This window comes from Neopelma chrysocephalum, unplaced genomic scaffold (genome assembly GCF_003984885.1).
Source record: "Neopelma chrysocephalum unplaced genomic scaffold, ASM398488v2 Primary Assembly neopelma1_63, whole genome shotgun sequence".
Classification (NCBI taxonomy): domain Eukaryota; kingdom Metazoa; phylum Chordata; class Aves; order Passeriformes; family Pipridae; genus Neopelma; species Neopelma chrysocephalum.
In genome coordinates this window covers 11,574,473-11,595,477 of record NW_020897720.1, presented here as the reverse complement: position 1 = coordinate 11,595,477, position 21,005 = coordinate 11,574,473, and the positions used below count along the sequence as shown (strand labels likewise).

At 42.7% G+C, this 21,005-nt stretch overlaps 1 protein-coding gene across 1 annotated transcript in view; it reads right to left on the bottom strand.

Annotated features, from left to right (window-relative positions):
* The window catches only part of ADAMTS2 (ADAM metallopeptidase with thrombospondin type 1 motif 2), a 172,227-nt gene that overhangs the window by 21,489 nt on the left and 129,733 nt on the right, over positions 1 to 21,005 (bottom strand). Inside the window, exons 6-10 of the mRNA XM_027682751.1 lie at positions 12,980 to 13,136; positions 12,024 to 12,129; positions 9,730 to 9,873; positions 7,746 to 7,878; positions 6,139 to 6,252 (exon numbers count right to left, since the gene is read on the bottom strand). Coding sequence (XP_027538552.1) covers positions 6,139 to 6,252; positions 7,746 to 7,878; positions 9,730 to 9,873; positions 12,024 to 12,129; positions 12,980 to 13,136 — 654 coding nt within the window. The remainder of the gene's footprint in view (positions 1 to 6,138; positions 6,253 to 7,745; positions 7,879 to 9,729; positions 9,874 to 12,023; positions 12,130 to 12,979; positions 13,137 to 21,005) is intronic.

The window sequence follows — 21,005 nt, the reverse complement described above, 5'->3', positions numbered from 1 at the left end:
ACAGTCCATCACACCCTACCACACTTCCTTTTACCTGGTTTTTAATACACTCATTCTACAGCAGTTGAAGCAGAATTTGCTACATTCCCCAAACCTATAAGGTATGTATGCATTTTTTCAAGAGCCTTTATAGCTCCAGTACTGATCACTACTGTCTCCTCCATTAAAGAAACCCGCCAGTGCCTTTCCACCAATTTCTCCCGTCCCTAATCAAGGAATTTTTTCTCAGCTGAAGTCAGAGAGAATTCTTCTCAAGGATCACAGGTTCTGGCCCTTTCTAGTACTATTTCTGCTTTCATAAAAGTTTACTGATGAAGTGTGGGTGCTGGAAAATATATTCCAGCCCAAGAAACAACTTTGCATGAGACTGTCGCAGTTTGTCTGCGTTAGCAGTTACTGTCGGGATGAGAGCTCTGGCTCAGGAGCACAGATGGCTGCAACAACAAGTGAAATCAGTCACTTACTTTCCTTAACATTCAAGTCAACAACAACATTTTACACAGCTTAACAAGCCCTGGAACGCAGGAATTTGGCAGGCTGCACAAGCCAAGCATATGGCTAAATGCAGGCTGCCAGCAAAAACAAAATCAGAAGATGTATAACAGGAGAGCGTTCTTCAGCATAGAGCGATTAGTGATCTGGAAGGCAAATTTAAAAGTGATGGATAGTCATTAATAATGCTGAATTTAAAGAGAGAATCATTAGTAAAATGGTGACAAGGCACAGCTTACTGATTCGCTAATCTGCTCAGTGACTGGCTCTTTATTCATGCAATTTATTTTGGTGCTGATTTGGTTGGACAAGGAGTAGAAGAGATAGTAGAAATTAGATTTCCACTTTTTTTTTCTTTCCCATATCTTCAGATATTCAAAGTCAAAACCTATGAAATAGATAAGTTACCACAAAGCCAATTACACCAATCCTGCTCCAGAGCTGTAATGGGCAGATTTTTCTTAGCTGTTTGACAGAACAAGAGATAATTCAGCAAAGCATGAAAGAAATGCAAAATGCTAATATGTCCTTTGCTTTTTTTGGTTTTGAAGCTTAGAACTGTACCCTTCAGGGACTGTTTACTTATGGCTTTAGAGAGGTTTGTTTGAATGAACAGTTTGAGTCATGGGGCCCTGTGAAGCCATGGGACCATTCTGAGATGTGGGGGAAGCTGGCAGTGCATCAGCTTGTCAATACAAGTTTCAGCTGGGCTTGGAAGCAGATGTGAAGTGACAGCTCCTGATCTGTGCTTGCTGACACATCCCCTTATCACGGTGTAAGTTCCACAGCAGTCACCAAATCCATTTCAAGAACCATATAGCCTACATGAATTATATGATGATCCAGAATCCAGTGCTTGGACTCATGGAGGAGCCACTGAGTTTCCCAATCTCTTTTCCCTATTTTAGCCAAGAACAGCGGGATGTGAATTTACAACCACCACCAATAAACCCCCTATCTGAGATTGGGACTGGTCCCTGAACTGGAAGGCAAACGTGGAAAAGTGTTACTGACTTTGCTGCGTAAAGGAAAGAGCAGCACTGGTTTTTACTGGAGAAGTTGGTCAGATGCTGATTGTCAGGAAGCTGAGGCAGAGCTATTAGGAGAGAAGCATTTGTGTAAAATGAGTCATCCCCTGCTCTGCCTTTTTTTTTGTGGATTAAAAGAAAGGAGCCTACAGAAAACCAAATGATTCACAAATGAACCTTGCTCTGTGCAGACCCTTGCAAGAAATTGATGAGAAGGTAAACGCAGAGATGGAGAAACCTGCGGTGTAATAAAGGAAGTTAAAGCCAACCCTTCCTATTGCTACTACATTAAATACATAATGAGGTGGAAAGGAGCCAATTTCAAGCACTATTCCCTTCATAAACAGGGGGTTTCACTGAAAGAGTGAAGCATATTAAAGCAATATTATTTTTTTAATAAAAAAATATAAATATAAATAGTTTTCTTAGTGGAAGACAAGATGACTTCTTGCAGTCTCGTCTATTTTTCTGGCAAACAGGACAGTCCAAAACAAGTGCAATTTCCAGGAGAGGAAGCTTAAATTTCTTGCAGTAAAACATTCCACTGCTGTTTTCAGCAGTTCTTTGAAACAACTGCTTTGGACGCCAAAAAAAGAGCCAGTGTGTTCCTGTGGGCTTAGCACATCCGCAAGTCAATTTTCCAAGAAAAGACTTGAAGATCTTGTGTGGGTATCTCTGACTGTTTTATATTGGGCAGCAACAGGCAGTTCTCCTATCTCCTCACTTGACACCCCAGTTATCTGCAAGGTAGCCTCTGGTGCTGCACCATGGCTGGTGGCCCTCAGCTCTCCCCACTCTGCTGAGATCCTCTGAGGAGAGAGTTACTTATTTATTTGTATTCCCCAACACACGCAGGCTGGCCCGCTCTGCTCCATCTGCCGAGAATAATTAGTTGCAAGGGATGAACTGAAAGCTCCAACACTAAGGACTTCTCTGAGCCAGTAAAAGTTTCTTCAGTGGAGAATCAAGTATTCTCCCTGTTTCTGTGGTGACTAACACCACTCACACTCACCCATCTGTCTCCTGTCTCCGAGAGAAGCTGAGGTCAGCCTTCCTCAGCGGGAAATTATCTGGATTGCTTTGAGTACACATTAGTGTTTTCAGAAACCTTTTTTCTTGGTCCATTTTTCTTCTCAATAATACCTATTTATTTCAACATTTAATCGTTCCCTTCCTTTCCTGACAGAGTAAAAAAAAAATCATTCCAAGTTTGACTCGGATCGTCTCATTAGCACAGTGCAAGCAAAGAGAAGACCTGCTAGGTTTGTGCTGGAACCTTGGCACATGAGCCAAATCCAAGAGCAACTTCAGCTTGGTCTGCAGGGTCAGGTACCAGGCTCTTACCTCTCTCCAAGAAAAGGAAATAAAAGGAGGCTCAGGTGGTGCAAACCTTGGTGTTAGTCACTGCAGCAAGCAGATGGATCTCCTTGCATGAATGACTCTGGGTTTGATTTCTACCCTGTGGAGAGCAGTTTGCTACTTCAGCCAGCATAAATGTCTCCCCAGAAGAGTAATATTTTTTTTAAAATGGACTAACAAAAACTGATGATATATTACTTAAGGTTGCCTGGATTCAGAAGCCTGAGGCTAATGGTGAAGCCGACAGAACTGTATACAAGTAAATAAATTTATCAGCTGAAAGCATATGTTTTCTTTCAATCTACAGAATGCTGGGCAGACTTAAGTTTTGCACAGTTATGTCTTGTCTGCATGGTTTACTATAGCAATTTATGGAGTGTCTTTGACTCCACATGAAGACTGACTTAACTTTACACACAGGAGTCATTTCATGGAAGTTGATGTGACCGTTGCAAGTTATTGCATCATCAAAGCTTCACAAAATTGACAGAATCTTCCCTTTTGCTATTGAAAACTCAATCTAGTTTAAAAAAAACAAGCTGGGAGCAATATAAAATATTGCTTCCTTTAGGATACTGTCAAAATAGTAGTTTTCTTCTCTGGTTGGGAAGCTCGAAGAGAATATTTGATTTTTTTTATCTTTAAGCCCAGCAAATTATTAATTTGCTGCCAATTAATGTAATGGTTGTTTGATATCTCCATTCGCACAAGGAGACTTATTAAAAAGGTTTTGAAATGGCAGAACCTCACTCCTTTGGCACCTTGTTTTAAATAACCACATGCACAGAAGAGCTTACATACATTTACATATATTTACTTAAGTACAAACACTTATAGGTATGCATATATACACACATATAGACAGCATTAGGAAGTCTAATCTTCCCTTTCTAAGGGTCAGTGCCTGGGTCTAGTTCACAGCCTGGGTGTGCAGAGGCACGACCCTTATCATCCTGCCTGCCAAAAATGTGCTACGATCTCATGTCTCCCAAGTGGGTGTTCTTGCCCCTTGATCATCAGTTAGGAAGGAGGCAGCTGGACTGGCTTCTCCTCAATAGCATCTGCTAAGTTTGGGAGCAGTTATCAGTTATCTGAACACCACCCTTAGGTGAGAACATCCACCCACCGTGTGCCGTGTTCGCCTCCCCTGCACCACTTTCATTTCTGGCATCGGGTCCCCTCAGCTGCAGCAAAGCCAGGATGTTTCTTTGACACATCAGCAGTGTTGTGATTGGTTTGAGCTTAAAATAGGCCCTGGGAATTAGTGGTATGAAATCATGAAAACTGCAAGTCTCTAAAGTGGGAAACAAATGGATCTTTTTTGAATCAACATCTTTAATTGCTTATGTTTCTGTGCTTTTCTGGTGTTATTCCAAAGAAAATAGTGGATCAAGCTTGAAATTATTTTCCTCTTCCTCATGTGCTGATGAGGTATCAAGGGAGATGTACCTGAAAGGAGGCTGCCCCACTGCAACTGAGTCCCAGCTTTGGGGAATAAATGCATTTTACGTCCCTGTGCTTTCACATAAGAGCCTCTGGTATTGTCCAAATCGGTGCAGAGAGTGAACAGGGGAAGGCAAAAACAAGGGCAGGGATGAAAGGGAAAGGAGCAGATGAAAAAGCATTGATCGGATGTGCTTGTATTAAAAACCCCAACAACTAATAAATACACTGGTCAGATGTTGGGCTCAGATGCACAAAGTCAGCTGTATAACCTTCATAGCTCATGCTATTTAAAAAAATCAAACATTTAGCTCAGACTGCTGAGCCTTATCTAACAAAATGATTTTCATTTTACAACGTTTTCTCAGGTTCTTCTGGAAGGTGGCAGCAAGCTTATTTATCAAAAAAACTGGGACAGCTCCCCTGAGAATAAAACAGTCATAGTCCTATCATCTACTGCAGCTTCAGAATGTGCACATACTCTCTTGCATCTCTGCTGAGCTCAAAAGCCTGGCTGTCTGCACAGCTTACTGAAGCCTTGGATCCCAAGTTCCAGTCCAAAGAAAATTTTTACAGCTGAGTTGCATAATATCCTGACAAACTGTTTATAATGGAAGCACTGACAGATCCTTAACTGTAGGGTTACAAATTCCCCTTTTTCTCCTCATTTCTGTTCACATACTAATATGAATGAGTGGCACGGGGAAGAGGGTGATGCAACAAAATGGATATAACTGTATTTTTCAAGGTGGGTTCATGAATATTGTTAATGCAAAAATCAAGATACACAAAAGTGAATCCAAATGAACTGTCTAAGATTTTGGACTGTAGTTTAAAATATATAATATATATATAATTTTTTACAATAAGAAACAAAGCTGTTACAACAGGAGTAATTTAAAGAAGAGAAAACCAGAAAGGAGTGGTTTATTTAGAGCGTGACTTGCTGGGGGATTAATTTAACATAACGTTTTCATAAAAAAGACATTCCAAACCATAACAGCAGCTGCTAATACGGTTCATTTATCGCATAAATGATGTCATCCATTGGGTTATAAAAAAAATCTTTCCAAGTAGCGACATCTTCCTCTCCCCCTCAGTCACTGCATCCAAAGCCCAGGGAAGCCAGATTTTTTTCAGCAGACTTCAAAGGACTTGGAGTTCAGATCCACTGTGAGCACAGCGTGATCTCCACAGAGGATAACTGAGGTTTGGAGCAGGTCCAGCGTGGTGGCTGAGTGGTCAGAGCTGTCTGAGCCTTTGCCACATCACACCATCCCCTCCACAGCTCCTCGTGCCTCCCTTGACTATCATCAAGCCAGCAAATCCACCTCCACAAATCTGCCCTTCTCCCCTCATAGTCCCTCTTGGCCGTCACGTTGGTTCTCCCTAGCTGGCACTCACCTCCCACATCCATCCTTTCCCCCTGGGAGGCTACAGCGGCCTTAGCTTGGCTGTCATCTCCAGGACCTCAGTGCTCTCTGCATTCCCGCACTGGGATACAAGTACAACCCCGTGACATCAAAAAAGTCACAGCAGAGTAGAAATTTCCCCATTTTTTGATTTTACCATGAAGACTTGCCAAGAAGAATTGCCCGAGGAGGGGGTTTGATGGTCACAGAGTGGCCAGGCAGGACACACCAGCCCTCACTCCTGTGTTCTCCCCTCGGCTCCTCACTTGCACTCATGAGATTGCCCCACATCTTGGCAAACTCCAGGTCCTCAAGACAGGTTCTTCTCTTTTTCCTCTTGATTTTAAGGACAGCTGCACACAAACACACGTGCACAGCTGGGTACCCAGGGCACCCGCTCTCACCTTTCCTGGAGCACACATGGTCCCGTCCAGCGGAGGCCCTTTCTTTGTTTTGCAGAAATAGGGGTTCTCGGGGTGGCTGCACCACAGTTGCTTGCAGGGATCGAACGTGCGGAACTGAAACACAAGAAAAATCAGAGTGGATGATGCTCCGAGAGAGTTCCCACTGGAAACTGCAATGGAAGCTGCAGCATGGGGCGGGGGGGGAGTTCCTTTCCTAGGTATAAAATGATTAGCACTGGTTCCTGAGGAACAGTGGGATGTCTGTGGATTGAGCATGTTTGAGCTTTCACACAGAATCATCAGTGGCTTTGAAGTGAGATCCGACCTGCATGAGATGGAATAAAGTCAGGCAAAAATAGTCTTACACTAGTGACCAAAGGCTGACTGGGCAAGGGGAGAACCATTTTTCCCAGATGGTAGGACAAACACAGCCTTTCCTTACAGCTTCTCTGAACGGTGCTGCTTCACTTGGCAAACAAAGCAAAAAATCCTTGAGCACCCATGGCAGACAGAAACGAGCTGCTCTGACTGAAGTTCAGGTGTTGTAATCACCTTCTTAGGAGGATGGAAATTTGAGATCAGAACCCTGATCTGATGAATAAATCAGCGTTTTATCTGCAATGCAAACACTTCTATAAGAGAGGATGAGAATCACCCATCACAAAACATAATAAAACATGATGTCTGCACACGCTTTTGGCTATTCTGAACAAAGATGACTAGAACGCCTCCATTGCCCAGGCTCTGGAGAATGGGTGTAAGAAAAGACTCTCTTTGGCTGGGACTTTCTTCTAAGCCAGCAGCAGTGGGAATTGTGTCAAGAGACAATACTAGAGCTGATGCTCTGAAGGTTCTCATCCATTATGTGGAGAGACTGCTCGGCACACATATTCCTGCAGATGGGAATGGAAGCTGAAACGTTATGTGTCAGCAGCTGCCACACCAGTTGAAAACATCTCTTTCCATTTAGTATTTTGCCCTATTTGAGGACCTGAAGGTGGGAGGCACAGCTCAGCTGCCGAAGACTATTTTCTGAGGCCAATCCACTGAGAATTACGCTAATCTCGCCTTGCTTTAAATTTAGACTTTGCCTCTTGTTTTCCTCATACACAAGAGCCAACCATGTCATCAAGAGCCCTTGCAAGTTGCTTTACTTGCTGTCATGCTTATTTTCTCCTGCTAGGTATCAAAATGCATCACACTTTCCATAAAATTGGATCATAAAATCATGCTGCCCTGTGCTAGCACTACAAGATGTGCCAGAAAATCCATCTCCTCCACATCTGGGTGGGAGTTTTGTAGCAAAATAACTAGCTGCCAGCAAGAGGAGGCTCAATAATGCAGCAAGTTTGTTTGCTTGAAGTCTACAGATATTTATGAAACTTTATTTATTATTTATTTCTGTCACTTCAGTTTAAAAAAAAAAATACAAGATCTATTTAAAATAACGCATTTGTCAACATTCAGTTGTTAATCCTTGCTTACAGCTAAGGGGACACAACACCTTTCCTTGTGGGCTTCACTACTCTGTCCCTATTAAGGACATTTCAGAGACACTTAGAACCCTCCTGGATGAGAAATAGCAGAAGGCAAAGTTAAGTACTCACAGCTGTGCACATCATGTAGCCCAAACCAAAATCAAACCGGCACTGCTCATTCATGGAGTAGTGAATTCCTGGCAGCTGTGGAAGGGAAGGCCAGTCATGTTCGAAGGGATCATCACGCAGACAATCATAGGAACTGCAACAGGCAAAAATTACAGTAACAGATGGGGCTGTGAGACTTGCACAGTGTTTGTGGTTTCATTGCCTTTTTGTTCCAAACAAAACAGAGCCTACAATTTCTCAGATGCTGGTTGTGAAGAGCAGCTAATATTGCAATTACACTCACATTCACTTTATCATTTTGTATCCACCTTTAATGGATTCTATATATTTTTTTTTTCTGAAGCCCTTCCTTTGTAATTTCCATTTAGCTTGCAGGTAAATTCCTATCAGTCTCCAGGCTCCCTATGTGAAAGGAATCAAAGGAAGAATCCACATGAGACCAAGAAGAAAAGAAAGTTTAATTAATTTTCCATTTGTGGAATTTCTTGCTGCCTGCAACTGTCTTTCAAGTGAAGTTTCAAAAGCAGAGGCCAGGGTAACCAGCCCACAATACCACTAAGCCTGCAGTTTCCCTGTGTCCTCGCTGAGAAGCAGCAGCTCACTCACAGACTAAGTTTCCTTTCTGTGTGATGAACGTGGAAGTTTCTCCTCTCCTACTAAGGAGGGAGGACGGCCTGTAATATATTAGAATTACATCTGACCAAGTCACGTGGGGGACAGAGGACTGGTGCCAGTATCACCAAATGGTTAACACTGTAAAAGCACTGGTTAATTCACAAGACCAACACAGTCCACAGGATCTCTGAAATGTCTCCGAGTTATTTAACAGACATGAGGACACCATACACGAGTCTGTCCTGGCAATCATTAAGGTTGCCTTGAAGATACCAATAGCTGAAAGCAGAATTTTGAGGTTTGATTTACTTCAAAGCAAACCATCGTTCTGCTTTGTTATAAGGCATTTTAAAAATAGTTGTATTTAAAAGAATGTAAAGCAGCCCTCTAGGCCAGATGATTTTTATTTAATGGCTAAAGCTCTGGAGGATCTTGATAATTGAAACAATCACACTTGCCTCACAATATTTTTATTCCTTATTGCCACACCTAAGATATCTAAGATAATAAAAATACGGACAAAAAGACTGACTCATGTTTTCTTCTTGTATTTCTCTGCATTTTTTCCTACTAATTTTCAGATTTTGCTGCTTATCCTAGTAGTTTCCCCGGATTTTTCTGTACAACTTGCACATAAAAACAGGGGGAAGTTTTTCTTTTTCTGTAAGGAGCAAAACCATGGTCATAAACAGTAGAGCTTTTCAGGGAACTCCAGCACAGCCCTAATGCCTGAAGCATCAGGTCCAAAAGGAAGGCAAGGGGCATGGATAAAGCTGTTTAAATGACTTTTTCATTTAGGTACTTAAAGGAAAACTAGCAACTGAAGAACTAATTCTAGGACCATGTTCTCTCTTTAGATATCTATTAAAGCCAAAAAAAAGCCCTGAGAACTTAAAGGGCAGATTTTTGCCTTTAAGCAGCACCATCTTATCATTGACAGGTATCATAAGCAACAAATGGTCCTTGAAGCCAAATGTGGTATCTGTAAGACAGACACCATGCTGCTGGGTAGCAAAAGCACTCCTCCATCCAGGGGTTACAGCAGGGAGGGAGGAAAGATAGCAATGAGATTCACAATAGTGCCTTCTCAACACCCCTGAGAGGACAGTGTATACTCTCTAAATGTCCAGAAAATGAACAGATGTAAATGAAACACAAACAATTTAAAATGGGCTGAAATAAAACTAATTGAGAACTTGTAGTTAGTGGGAAAGAATGTCATTCCTGATGGGCAGGGAGGGGATTCTGTGTTCGTTTTACTCGACTCCACATGAGTAACTAACAAAAGGGGCAAAGCACGAATGCTGGGTGAATTGTTCTGACATGCTTCCTAATTAAAGGGGAGAGGCTACTACTGGCAGCTACTCACTGGAGGTATCTGTTCAGCTCCTGCTGGCTGCAGCGGGACCAGTGGAAGCGGTGGAAGGCAGCCTGCACCAGGGGGGCCATGATGCTGCCCAGGCGCACCTCGTCCCCACATCTGTTCCCTTGGCCATCGTGCTCCATGCCTAAACTGCCCCGCACAGGAGAGACACAGCACAGTTACATCACAGCTGAACTCGGAGTGCTTCCATGTCCCAAAGGCCACCAGGGGTTGATGGCAGTGATGCCTTAAGGTCCATCTGGTTTTTTTGATTTTTCTAATTTTTATAAGCTTTATAAGTAGTTATATAGTAGAAGTAGATTTTAGAAGCAGCAGCCCTTATTCCTTTACCCTTTAGCACAGTAGTTTACACATTCCTCAACCCCTATTACCCCATTCCATGTGCCCCATATCGATATCCATTAGAAAATGTTCAGTCTCTTGTCAAAGCAGGCCCATTTTGTTTAAAGAACACTTGTACCTTGGCCTGAACCGCAAAAGTACAGTCAAGAACCGGGTGACCATGTACCCTTTTGCTCTGAAGAAGACGAAGATGATGAAGAAGTGGTCTCGAAAAGCCCCTAGCCCCAATTCTCGAGGGGTGGACCGAGGGTGGATTAGGGCAAAAGTCACAGGGTGGGAGAACTTCGGATTGGACAGGCAGTATTATAAGTTGTAACAACTGAGGCACAGGGGCACTCGGGTGTCTTGTTACTTAATTAAATCCTTTTCTTATCTCATCTCCAATTTGGATGAGATTTTTTTTCCTCAGCTCCTTTAGGCAAGAGCAGCAAGGTGCTGAAGTCCCTTGACTCTTGTCCACATGAGCAAAGCCATGAGAAATCAGAGGCTGAAGCTGAAGAGCTAGTCTGGAAGCACTGACCCTTGAGAGTACTTTCATGCCATTAGCCTATAAAGACTAAAAATGCCTTTTCTGGGCTCCTGTGAACATGACATTTGTGAGTTACTACAGCTAAATGAATCCATTTCTGAATTATTGAGCCAGTCCACCCTCCAGCAGTACTAATAGAAATTTACTCATGCTCCAATTCGGAGCTATTCAGGAATTCATTTAAATTCTAAAAAAAAAAAAAATCACACCTTGGCTTAATTCAAAGTATTTTGCAACTGTAGACAAGTCCTTTGCATGGAAAAAAAGGAAAGACACCACAATGGAAGCTAGTTCAGACAAGTTGCTGCTATTGCCCAGGAGCAATCCCACATTGTTTAAATGTGAAACAGCCTGGAAAGTGTTGGGTGCTTTCTAGAAAATTTCCCCAAGTTACAGATATTTTAAGATTTCTTTTTGACTGTATTATATGTTTTCTACTTTCCTTTTTTAAGATCTTATATTGCATTTTTTAATGAGCACTCTTGGACCAACATGGGCAGTATCTGTCCATAGTTAATACAAATTAACAGATTGGGGCTGAATGGGACTTGAGGGATTACAAACATTCTTCAGTGGTATCTCTTTAAAAGCTCCCACTGTATTCTTTTTAATCCTAATTCAAAAATTCTGGAATCAAATACCATCTGGGTATCAAATCTATGTCCCTGTCTAACTAAGATAGGTTTACAGTGATTTCAATACATTTTGGCACTTTCTTGTTCAAAGCCCTTAATAACTGATACAAAAAAGAGAAAGGGCCTGCAGGCTTTCTTAGGGAAGACAGAATAGATTGAAACTGTTCAGAAAAAGCCTTCTGGGAACTGTTGTTCTACCAAAGAGAAAATAGGAAATCAGCGGGTGTTCTCTGCAAACAGGGAAGCGAAAATGATCTGGAAGAAGCCAAAGCTCTGACAACTGCTGCCCAGTCATTGGTTCTAATAACATCAGTAAGTAAAATGATTGCAGATTTTATATGAAATATATAGAATAGTTGTAACCACAACTTCTATACAGTATTGTTTCCTTTATCAGCAGTAACATATACAGATGATGTGCTTATTTAGTACGGATTGTTTGCAAGAATCGTGTTCTGCTGGCTCAATGAATTCATGTTTCATCATTATGAGTACTTTACATTTCCACCAGGAGACTACAATACATCATTCAACCTACTCTCACAGCAGTCCTGGAAGATATTTTGGCATTAGTTCTTTTTTCCATTTGAAAATCCCCAAATATAAAGCTTACTTAAGATCGTAAAGAAAGCTTAGCGAGAGCTGAGACCTGAAACTGGAGTTAACCCTGAATATTAGTTCTTTACATCAACGGCATCTTTCCAATGTCATCAGTATTTCTCTGTATCAAAGACCTTTAAAGGTACAACACAGATGTCCACAGTTCTACTCACACATGTCCAGTTTCGTGAGCCACCACAAATGCAGATGAAAAACCATCTTCATGGTTGAGAGTGCAGCTTCGGACAGGATGACACATCCCAGTGACTGGAGCGTAGCCTGAGAGAAACACCAGGTGTTTCAGAAAATGAACAATACAGAAAGGCAACGTGGTGGGAGGCTCTAGGGTGAACATCTGTCTTTTGTTGTGACACAAGTATAGTTGGAGTGCTCCTTTCAGGAAACCTCTGCCCCCAAACATTTAACAGTGCTCCCTCATCTATGAAACAGATGAAACCAGCTTGTTGGACAAATTAAAACTTCCTGGCTCACCAAGAAAACTCTTGTCACCTCTAGGACCATCCTGCAATTGCTTTTTCCAAGTGCATAAGACAACAGAGGCAAAGGACACCACATGCTGCTGAGTTACAGCTCAGGAGGAGCTCAGTTCAGTTCCAGCCCTCACGGCAAAACCCCAGCCCTGTGTAGACAGCAGATCTGGCCAACTCAAAAGGAATGGGAAAGCTCTGAGATTTCTCCTCTCTGGTGAAAAACCTGATCTCACAGGAGGTAGAGCTCTGAAAAAAAGGAAAAAATGGACAGCACTTGGCCCTGTTGTGCCAGACCTCTGTGTAACAATATTTCTTGGCCATTGGGCTGTAACACAGCAAAAGCTTTGTAACTTTTTAAACACAAAATCTATTCTTTAATCTTCGGGCATTTTCATTACTGTTTACATACGGATCCCATTTTCTTGGCTTCAGTAAGAGCACAGAAATGATGCAATAAGTAATCAGAAAGAAAGGATAAAATAGCAAGTAAAGCAGTTACAGCTGAAACCTATGCAGAGCTCTTGGGGAAAGAAAACACCGACCAAAACCAAGCAAAAGGTAACACAGCTAAACTTTGCATGACCAGACTTGCTCAGTGATAAACACAAATGCAAAACAAACGTGGCTGTACATCTTACCTTGCATGCCTGATGGACCAAAATCCTGCCTCGTGAGGAAGATGGCGTGGTCGTGGTACTCCGCGTGCCCAGTGTCAGGTTTCTGCTGCAGGTAGGCCCAGCGACACACGTTCTCCAGGCTTTGTGAAGGGTTCCCAATCTCTATCAGACTCATAGACTGCACATGTTCAGGAAAAAAAAAGACACCAAGAGTTATTTATTAAAAGCCCGGGCTCCATGTGTAAAACTAAGCGTGCTTTTTCAGCTGTACTTGAATCATTACTTTCAGAAATGGACCTTTTCGATGACTGCCTTTTAAACTGCGTTTTCTTTATCTCATTACGCATGTGAAGATCATTCAGAGGGTAGAACATATAACTGTAGCAGCCATATATAGCAGCAGCCCTTTCTGTCTGATATAACTGTGGTGTGCCATTCTCCATGTAAACCACACATTACATGGGTGGTGTGCTGACACAGCTTGGCTGGCTCAAATGCTCTGACATGTTAGATGAGGTGCAAAGGGCTATTTTCTTGAACAAGAAAGAGAAGGGTATTTTGAAATGCAACTACTACATTTGCCTTTTTTTTTTTCTTTGCAATAGTACTTTTGTAAGAATTCTCAGCTTATTCTACTTAATATTGTGCACAGCTAAGACTTTAGAAAGCTTATTGTATGTGGGATGCTATAAAATGTATGACTAATTGACCTGTCCCAGGCCTTCCAGGATTTTTAAGAACTACATATGTGAACCCTGGCTTTCCATTTGCAAAAATTATATTACCATGACAACACTGTAATCATAACACAAACCACTACAATTTAGATGCTATACTCTAATGCAAGTATTTGTCATTCCAAAATACTTAATGGAGAGCAAAACCTACCCTAGGCCAAAAATAAGAGAGAAGTAATATAATTCGTGTTTAAATACAGATGAATTTGACGTGTCCTGTAATTGAGTGCATGATGAAGTACAGAGAATATTGACTACATGAAACAGAAAATCCTCAAAGGGTTGTGGAAGAACAACTGGAATTGATAAAAGAAGTGTCTGCCAAACTGAGGTCTGATTTTGGCAAAACTAAGATATTAGAATTCTGCAAATGTTCAGAAAAACAAATTAATAAACCAAATAGAGGCTCGGTTTGGATTCTGATACCACTGCGGAATGAAAAAGTTGTAATATAATCCTACGCTGGATCATACTGCTTCCAGCCATCATTCCCTTGGAAATTGAACTAATAACTGTATTTTAAATGGTGGGACAGTTGTGGTGCCTTTATTGCATCTTTGTGTATTTATAAGAACAGACTTAAAGAAACTTTGAGTCACTATTACAGGGCAAAATCCTGGCTCTTCAAGCAAAAATCCTAGTCAGTTAAACAGTGTCATGGTTTCAGCAAGGCCCAAAATCCAATTCCGATTCCTAGCCCCCCACCCACATCTCAACCCCATGTGAGATGGGTTTTTCCAGACAAAAACACGAGACTCAATATGGGGGAAGGAATATATTACAAAGACTATACACATAAATAAATACTATAATACATTGCATACAATCTTAACTCTATATCTATCTCTACCATGACAATAATATTTACAATGGGCCCAATCTCTTCTCCCTCCAAATAAAAGTCCAGGAGAGAAGAATAAGAAAAGACCCCTTCCAGTCTGTTAGCAGCAGGCTCTCTCTAGGCAGTAGGCTTTCTGTGTCTTCTCTTCTAGGCAGCAGTAGTAGTTGCTGGCTCTCTGCCAGCACACACGAGGGAGGTCTTCCAAGCCTCTCTCGGCCCCCGTCTTCAAACAGGGGGTCTTTCCATGGGCTGCGTAACCCCAGACACGGCCGCTACACCATGGTCATATCACGAAGCACCGGGGTCTTCGTGACGGTCTGGTATCCTCAGGGGAAATCAAGCCCCTGTGCAGAGCTCCCATGCTCTGCCTCAAAGATGGCTGCCAGCTTCTCTGAAGCTGGAGCAGGGGGGGCCAAGGTCACCCCCCACACACACACATTCCTTCGGCCGTCCTGGCTTATCTCTCAGGAGGCCATGAGCTTCCTAGCTCCTCTCAGCAGTGCATATTGCACTTTAGGACTCCTCTCAGTCCACCACCCCCTCCTCTTTTCTCGGAGGGGTCTCTAGTGAGTTTGGGGGTTTTGGTTTGTCCAGTTCTTACCCTCCAAAACTCTGTTCCTGCTGCTGGCTCGGTTCTACTCCTGCTGCTGCTTCTTCCTTCTCTTCAGACATCTCTGTGTCTTCCATGCAGCATACCGGCTTCTGCTGCTCCTTTTGGTCCTTATCAGTTGGCTCTTTGCCACTGCTCTTCGGACGCTGCTGTGTCTACTGCTGCTCCGTCTGCTCCCAGCGTCTCCCAAGGCTGCCTACCGGGAGAAATTCTCCCAGCTCTTAGCCACAGGCACTCAGCCCAGTTCTGAGTCCCTGCAGCCCCCCAACCGGGGGCTGGGGGGGCAAAGCCCCCTAAGGGGCCGGAGCCCCTTCTCCTCGTGGCCTCTACAACATGGCCACCTCTTCTTCTTCCAACAAGTACCACTGCTTCCTTTTCGGTCTCCAGAGATATGTTTATATTTTGCAGGAGCACTGATTGGTCAAGCCCCAAGGGTCACCACCCCCTGGGGGTTACCACTTTCTTAGTTTCAGGGGGAAAACCTGGTTCAAACCACTACAAACAGTTTGACCATTGCTGAGGTCTTCAATAGCATCCATCAGTGGTTAACCAAAAACAAACAAGCAAACAAGCACAAAACCTATCTACATCGTCTCCACTGTTCTCATTTCTCCAAAGCCACACAAAAGAGATCAATCCCTTCAAGGAGTTCAATGAGAAATCTGACTGCAAGACTCAAAAAGCAAAGAATGCTGTAAAATGAAGCTGAGAAATCTCCAGTTGTGTAGTGTTTGCTAATAGTTCCTTAACTCACAATGACCTCCCTCTGTACATTGTACCAAACGAAAATCATTACATCTTATAAGATGCATTGATCAGAAAACAAAGAAAAAATGCACACTATCAACATGTTCTTTGTTTAAGAATATCCAATTATTTGCAAAGAAATCTCTGACCAAAACGCTGATTTTAGTTTGTTTCCAAGCAAATGAAAGGAGCACCAACCAGTTAATGTGGAGCATTGTCGTGGGTTTGCATCCAACACAATGGGGAAAATGAAGAAAACCCCTTTGGCTTTGTAGGGGAAGCTGAGAAAAAACAAGTCTATAATACATTTCAGTTGACCCAATTTTTTTGCCAATGACACAATTTTAACATCAGAAATTTGGCACATAAAATTAAGCCTTACTGCTCTTTAAGTTGGGAAATGAGGCATCCAGTAGGAAGTCCATTATTTTGAGTGTCCATGTCCTACAAATGTAAACAGCGAGTTGAGGTCCTGTGTCAGTGAGGAGGACTTGCAAAGAGTGAGAGGGAAAACTCAGTTCTACCTGCTGAGTACTGAAAGTCCACTGAGCACTCAAGTCATCTGGCCACTAATCCCTTGTCTTTCCTCACAGTAATGTAACAGCCTGAAAACAGAAACCCATTTGATTCCTAGCAAATTTTCACCTGAACTCCCACTTTCTGCAAATTGCCAAGGGCTTTCAAATCAGAAAGGCTGCAACAGTACTAACAGCAAATCCTGCATGGCCAGAGAACCATCAATGTGACAGTGAGTCAACCTCACTGGGCTATGAAACTGCTCTGGCTGCAACCAAAGAACCACATATACCATGGTTGTCATCTGACAGTAGGCAATGGGATGTCCAGGGAAGGGAATTAGAGGAGCACAAATATAGTGTAGTGTTTCCCTCTAAATAACTTCCAAGGCTCCAGTGGTCTTTGGATCAGAGATTTCCTAAGCCAGATATGCCTTTATATTGCATTTTTATCTGCTTTTCCAGCTGCCTTGCTTTTACAGATAAATGCTGCTGTCCTGCAAGAAAGGAGCTCAGGAAATCATGGGACCCGGCAGAACTTGTTAGTAGACAGGGCAGATGTCATATGTTTTGGAGGGATGTTGTCCAAAAAATTACTCTTGTAGAGATGTCAGAGAACACTTGATAATATTTACTGTTGGAAGTCAATGGGGAGCTTTCATCAGACTCAAGAAAGCCCAACCCCTTATTAAATGGACAAAGCAAAAGGAGAAGGAGAACAAGAGATGAGCTGTGTACAGTAATAAGGACTGTAAGGTAAAATCCCTCTTTGTCACACTGCAAACAGAGAAAGTTTGGGGGCCAGCAGGCTGCACATGGAGAAGAGGTGTAGGTGTTACTGTTGGCCAGCAAAGGGCCTGCACTGCCAGGAACACGCAGGTCCTGCAGCTGGCTGGGAGCTCTGACCTGGCTGGGAAGGACCTCTTTCCAAACAGGACAGCAGGCCTGTGGAGAGCATTACTCAGCTGATCAGTAGGAAAACTGCCAATGGAAAGAGAAACTTTCCTTCTCACAGCAAGAAAGGCAAAAAACTCTCTGAACTGCTGATGGAAACAGATGGAGATGTTGGCCAAGAAGTGGAAAGGGCTGAGCTGGGAGAACATCCCCCAGGCGAGGAGACACCACAGAGGGTTATGAGGACAATCTGCCCTAGAGAATCAGCTGAAGCCCTTTCTCTGGGAAACTCAACATCTACCAATGCTTTCCATTTGCCTTCCTTTTTTGATTCTGCCTTCAGTTCTTCTTCACTCCCTTCCTTAGATGGAAGCAGCAGAAAAAAACTAAAAAAAATAGAAGACAACTGAGCTGCAACTACCATTCATACAAAGAGGCAAAGAAGGGCATTGAGAAAGTGTTGAGAGTCATTAGAGAGGTCTTTGAGCCCTCTTTGCCACCTGTCTTGTCCTTTGGGAAGTTATCAGTGTGATGTTCAGTTCTCTCACATGAAGACACTGAAGAACAAGTCACTCATGAAGCTGACTGAAAGGTCCTTCAGATCCTTGTGGGGATTGTTGGACAAGTGGGAAATATGAGATTTTTTTTTCTTTAACAATTTCAAAGTCATCTTAGAAGAAAACTGCAAATTTAGACTATGTTCTACCCAAACCTTTCAAGAATGTTCACGCTGCCAGCCCATGTGAAAGACAGACAAGTATCACCACAAAATGGCAGCTCCCCTTAATGAACTGTTTTATTTATCTGTCATTTGGCATCACTGGGTACAAGCTTGCAAGGGTCTTGATTAGCAGGTACTTAATGATAAGAACATAAGAAATTTAGTCTGGTTAGAAGCTTGGTACCTTTCCTAACTCATCCATTAGGTGGTGCTCCAAGAGTACCAACGGAGAAGGCTTTGCAGCTCTTCAGTAGCTCCAGGAGGAGCTGAAATTTGTTTAACATGATAGGCTTCAAACTATGGTAGCAAAAGTTGGACCAGAGCAGTGCACACATTCGGGAAACAATTTAACATATGTCTTTCCCTTCTTGAATGTGTAAAGGCTCTGCAAAACACACTGTTTACATTGCTTCTACTTGGCACTCCTATTGTTCATTGGATATTGGATTAGATCTTCTATATTCTTCTCTCATCCTGAACAAGACAAGGAAAAAATAAATAAATACAATTATTGAGTGTCCATGGTAACTGAACTAACAAAAATAGCTCATTCAGCAAACTGTCATTTCGCATTCAAAGGATTTGTAAAGCTTTCTTATGGCAGCAGTTTGTAAACATTTTTCAGTCTCTAATTCTGTATAAATGTAAGCAGATCAGGAATACAAAGTACTGTTTATGCTATCAGCCAGCTCCACATTCTTCAAGGTCCCAACAAAACACATTAGGAAATTATAAGCTATGAGTCTAATACATAAATAAGGGAATTCAACAATTCACCCAGATAAAAAACAGGAGGGACAATATCTCTTCCCTTTATCCCTACCCTAAGCATATGAAAACAGTGCAAAAACATGAACATCAGCCAAAATGCTATATAATATGCAGGTTCTGGCCTTGCAACTCAGCCTGTGCAGAACTGGTTTGGCCACACTGGAGATGGCCAAATGCTGGGGTCAACAACTCCATCTTCAGACACATTTGTATAGCACACTGCAAGATCAGGGCTTGATTCCTGCTGATTCTTTCAGGTCTTCTGCATCTACCAATGTCAGAGGAAAACTAAGATACTCAATTCACATCAGTGACCTTCTAATACAAGGAGAGGCTGGAGAAGAGGAGCCTGGAGAAACTCTCAACTTCTATAAGTAGCTACTGGGCAGGGAATGAAGATGACTGAGACAGAGTATTCTCAGTAGTATCCAGAGAAAGGACAAGAGGCAATGGGCAAGTAAAAAAGTCTTTAGGAGTGTTACTGTAGTTTTACTATAAAAATGGCCAAACATTGGGAAGGGTTGCCCAGAGAGACTATGGAGTCTCTGGAAATATTCAAAATACAGCTGGGCGAGGTCTTGAACAAGCTGCTCCAAATGACCTTGTGTTTAGCAGGGGAGTTGGACTAGATGGTGCCCAGAGGTCCATTCCAAGCACAGCTGTTCTGTGACCATAATGTGCAGCTAAGAACCTCCTTGCATTGCCAGGCACAAATGCTCTCAGCCAGAGTTTTGGCACTTTCCTGGGAAAAGTGTAGATAGGTGGAGGCACTCATCCCTTTCCCTCCATCCAAGGTCAGCAGCAAAATGGTAAGGATGAACACCAGATTTAGGGGGTAAACCTGGTTTGTCCTTCCAAGGCCTCCCACTGGGAAACAGAGAGAAGAAACTGATTCAGACCAAAGCAGCACTTTCCATCCTGGCTGAACCAGGAACATCTTCCTTGCTTGTATTGAGCTTAGACATGAAAAGGTCAGATGGCAGAGATAAAGAGAGCATCATTTTATGAAAATATCAAAGGTAAAATCTTGTCCCGAATGAAGGCAGCAGGAGCTCTGCCAATATCTCAGACATACACAGTTGAAAAATCCTTCTCAGTTAACCGTCCTGTCCTGTGAGATTTTAGGCATCCAGCCCACAGTACCTTCTTCCTGACCTGCCATCTTAAAGCCATTTGGATTTTCTTCCCTCCCCTAATCTTTTTGAAAGGCTTTCTGCCTCAGTGGTCAGGTTCCTCTTTCAATTTAACCAAGGTGACACACAGCCAGAGTCCAACCACTCATTCTGGGGCCAACACTGGTTGATAGCTTACGTGACTTTTCTCTCCTTACTGGTTGCACTTCCAGATGAGTATGGAGCAGACACACCATCCCTCAGCCTATCCCAGCCTGCTCCAGCCCGAATACAGGTGGCTCCAGCAGCACGTTGCTCCAAAGGAGTTACGGGGTTCCTGCACTGCCTCATTCAGATTTCCCAAGAAATAACCATCACAAATCCTCAGGTAGCTGCATTTATTGAAACCCCTGCAGTTCCTGCAAAACTCTAATTTTTTTCATTAATCACTGTGTTAATTACACCCATCCCAGCTAATGTGTGTGCTTTTCCCTGTGCTGTGCAAGGGCAGCTCATCTGCACACAGAGTCACCATTGTCGATGGACAGAGCGTGGGGCTGGAGCCAGGAATTTATGAGGTCTTATCCCCAGCCTGCCAGTGGCCTTCCGTGTGGCCTTGGAAAATAACTCTTAACATCGTTGTTTTTTTAGCTGTGAAGTGGGAATAATAATCTTTATTCATCCACCTCAAAGAGGCGATGAGAGGATTTTATGCAGTGCTCAGGATTTAAATGTTTCCAAACAAATTTTATAATAACCAGTCAGGATTTTTTAAATGCATTCTCAGCTCATCTCTTGCCACCTCCTCTGCACTTGGTGATAGTGGTTGCTCTGCTTATTTCCCTCAGTATCCTAGAGCTAGCTGGATTACAGAGCCCTTACAACCAAAATAGGTCTAAGTGGAATAATTTGCCCAAACATTGAATTATATTAATCTCAAATGTATCCACAGCTTCCAAAATTTGGAACCAATCTTCCTACTACTGAAGTCAAAAAGGCAGGAGCGAGCCAGCTCATCTTTTTCCCATTTGAAGAAAAATGCACTGCATGTACCCTGTTTACTTATTTGCAGTATCCCATCCCATCAAAAGAGCCTGGG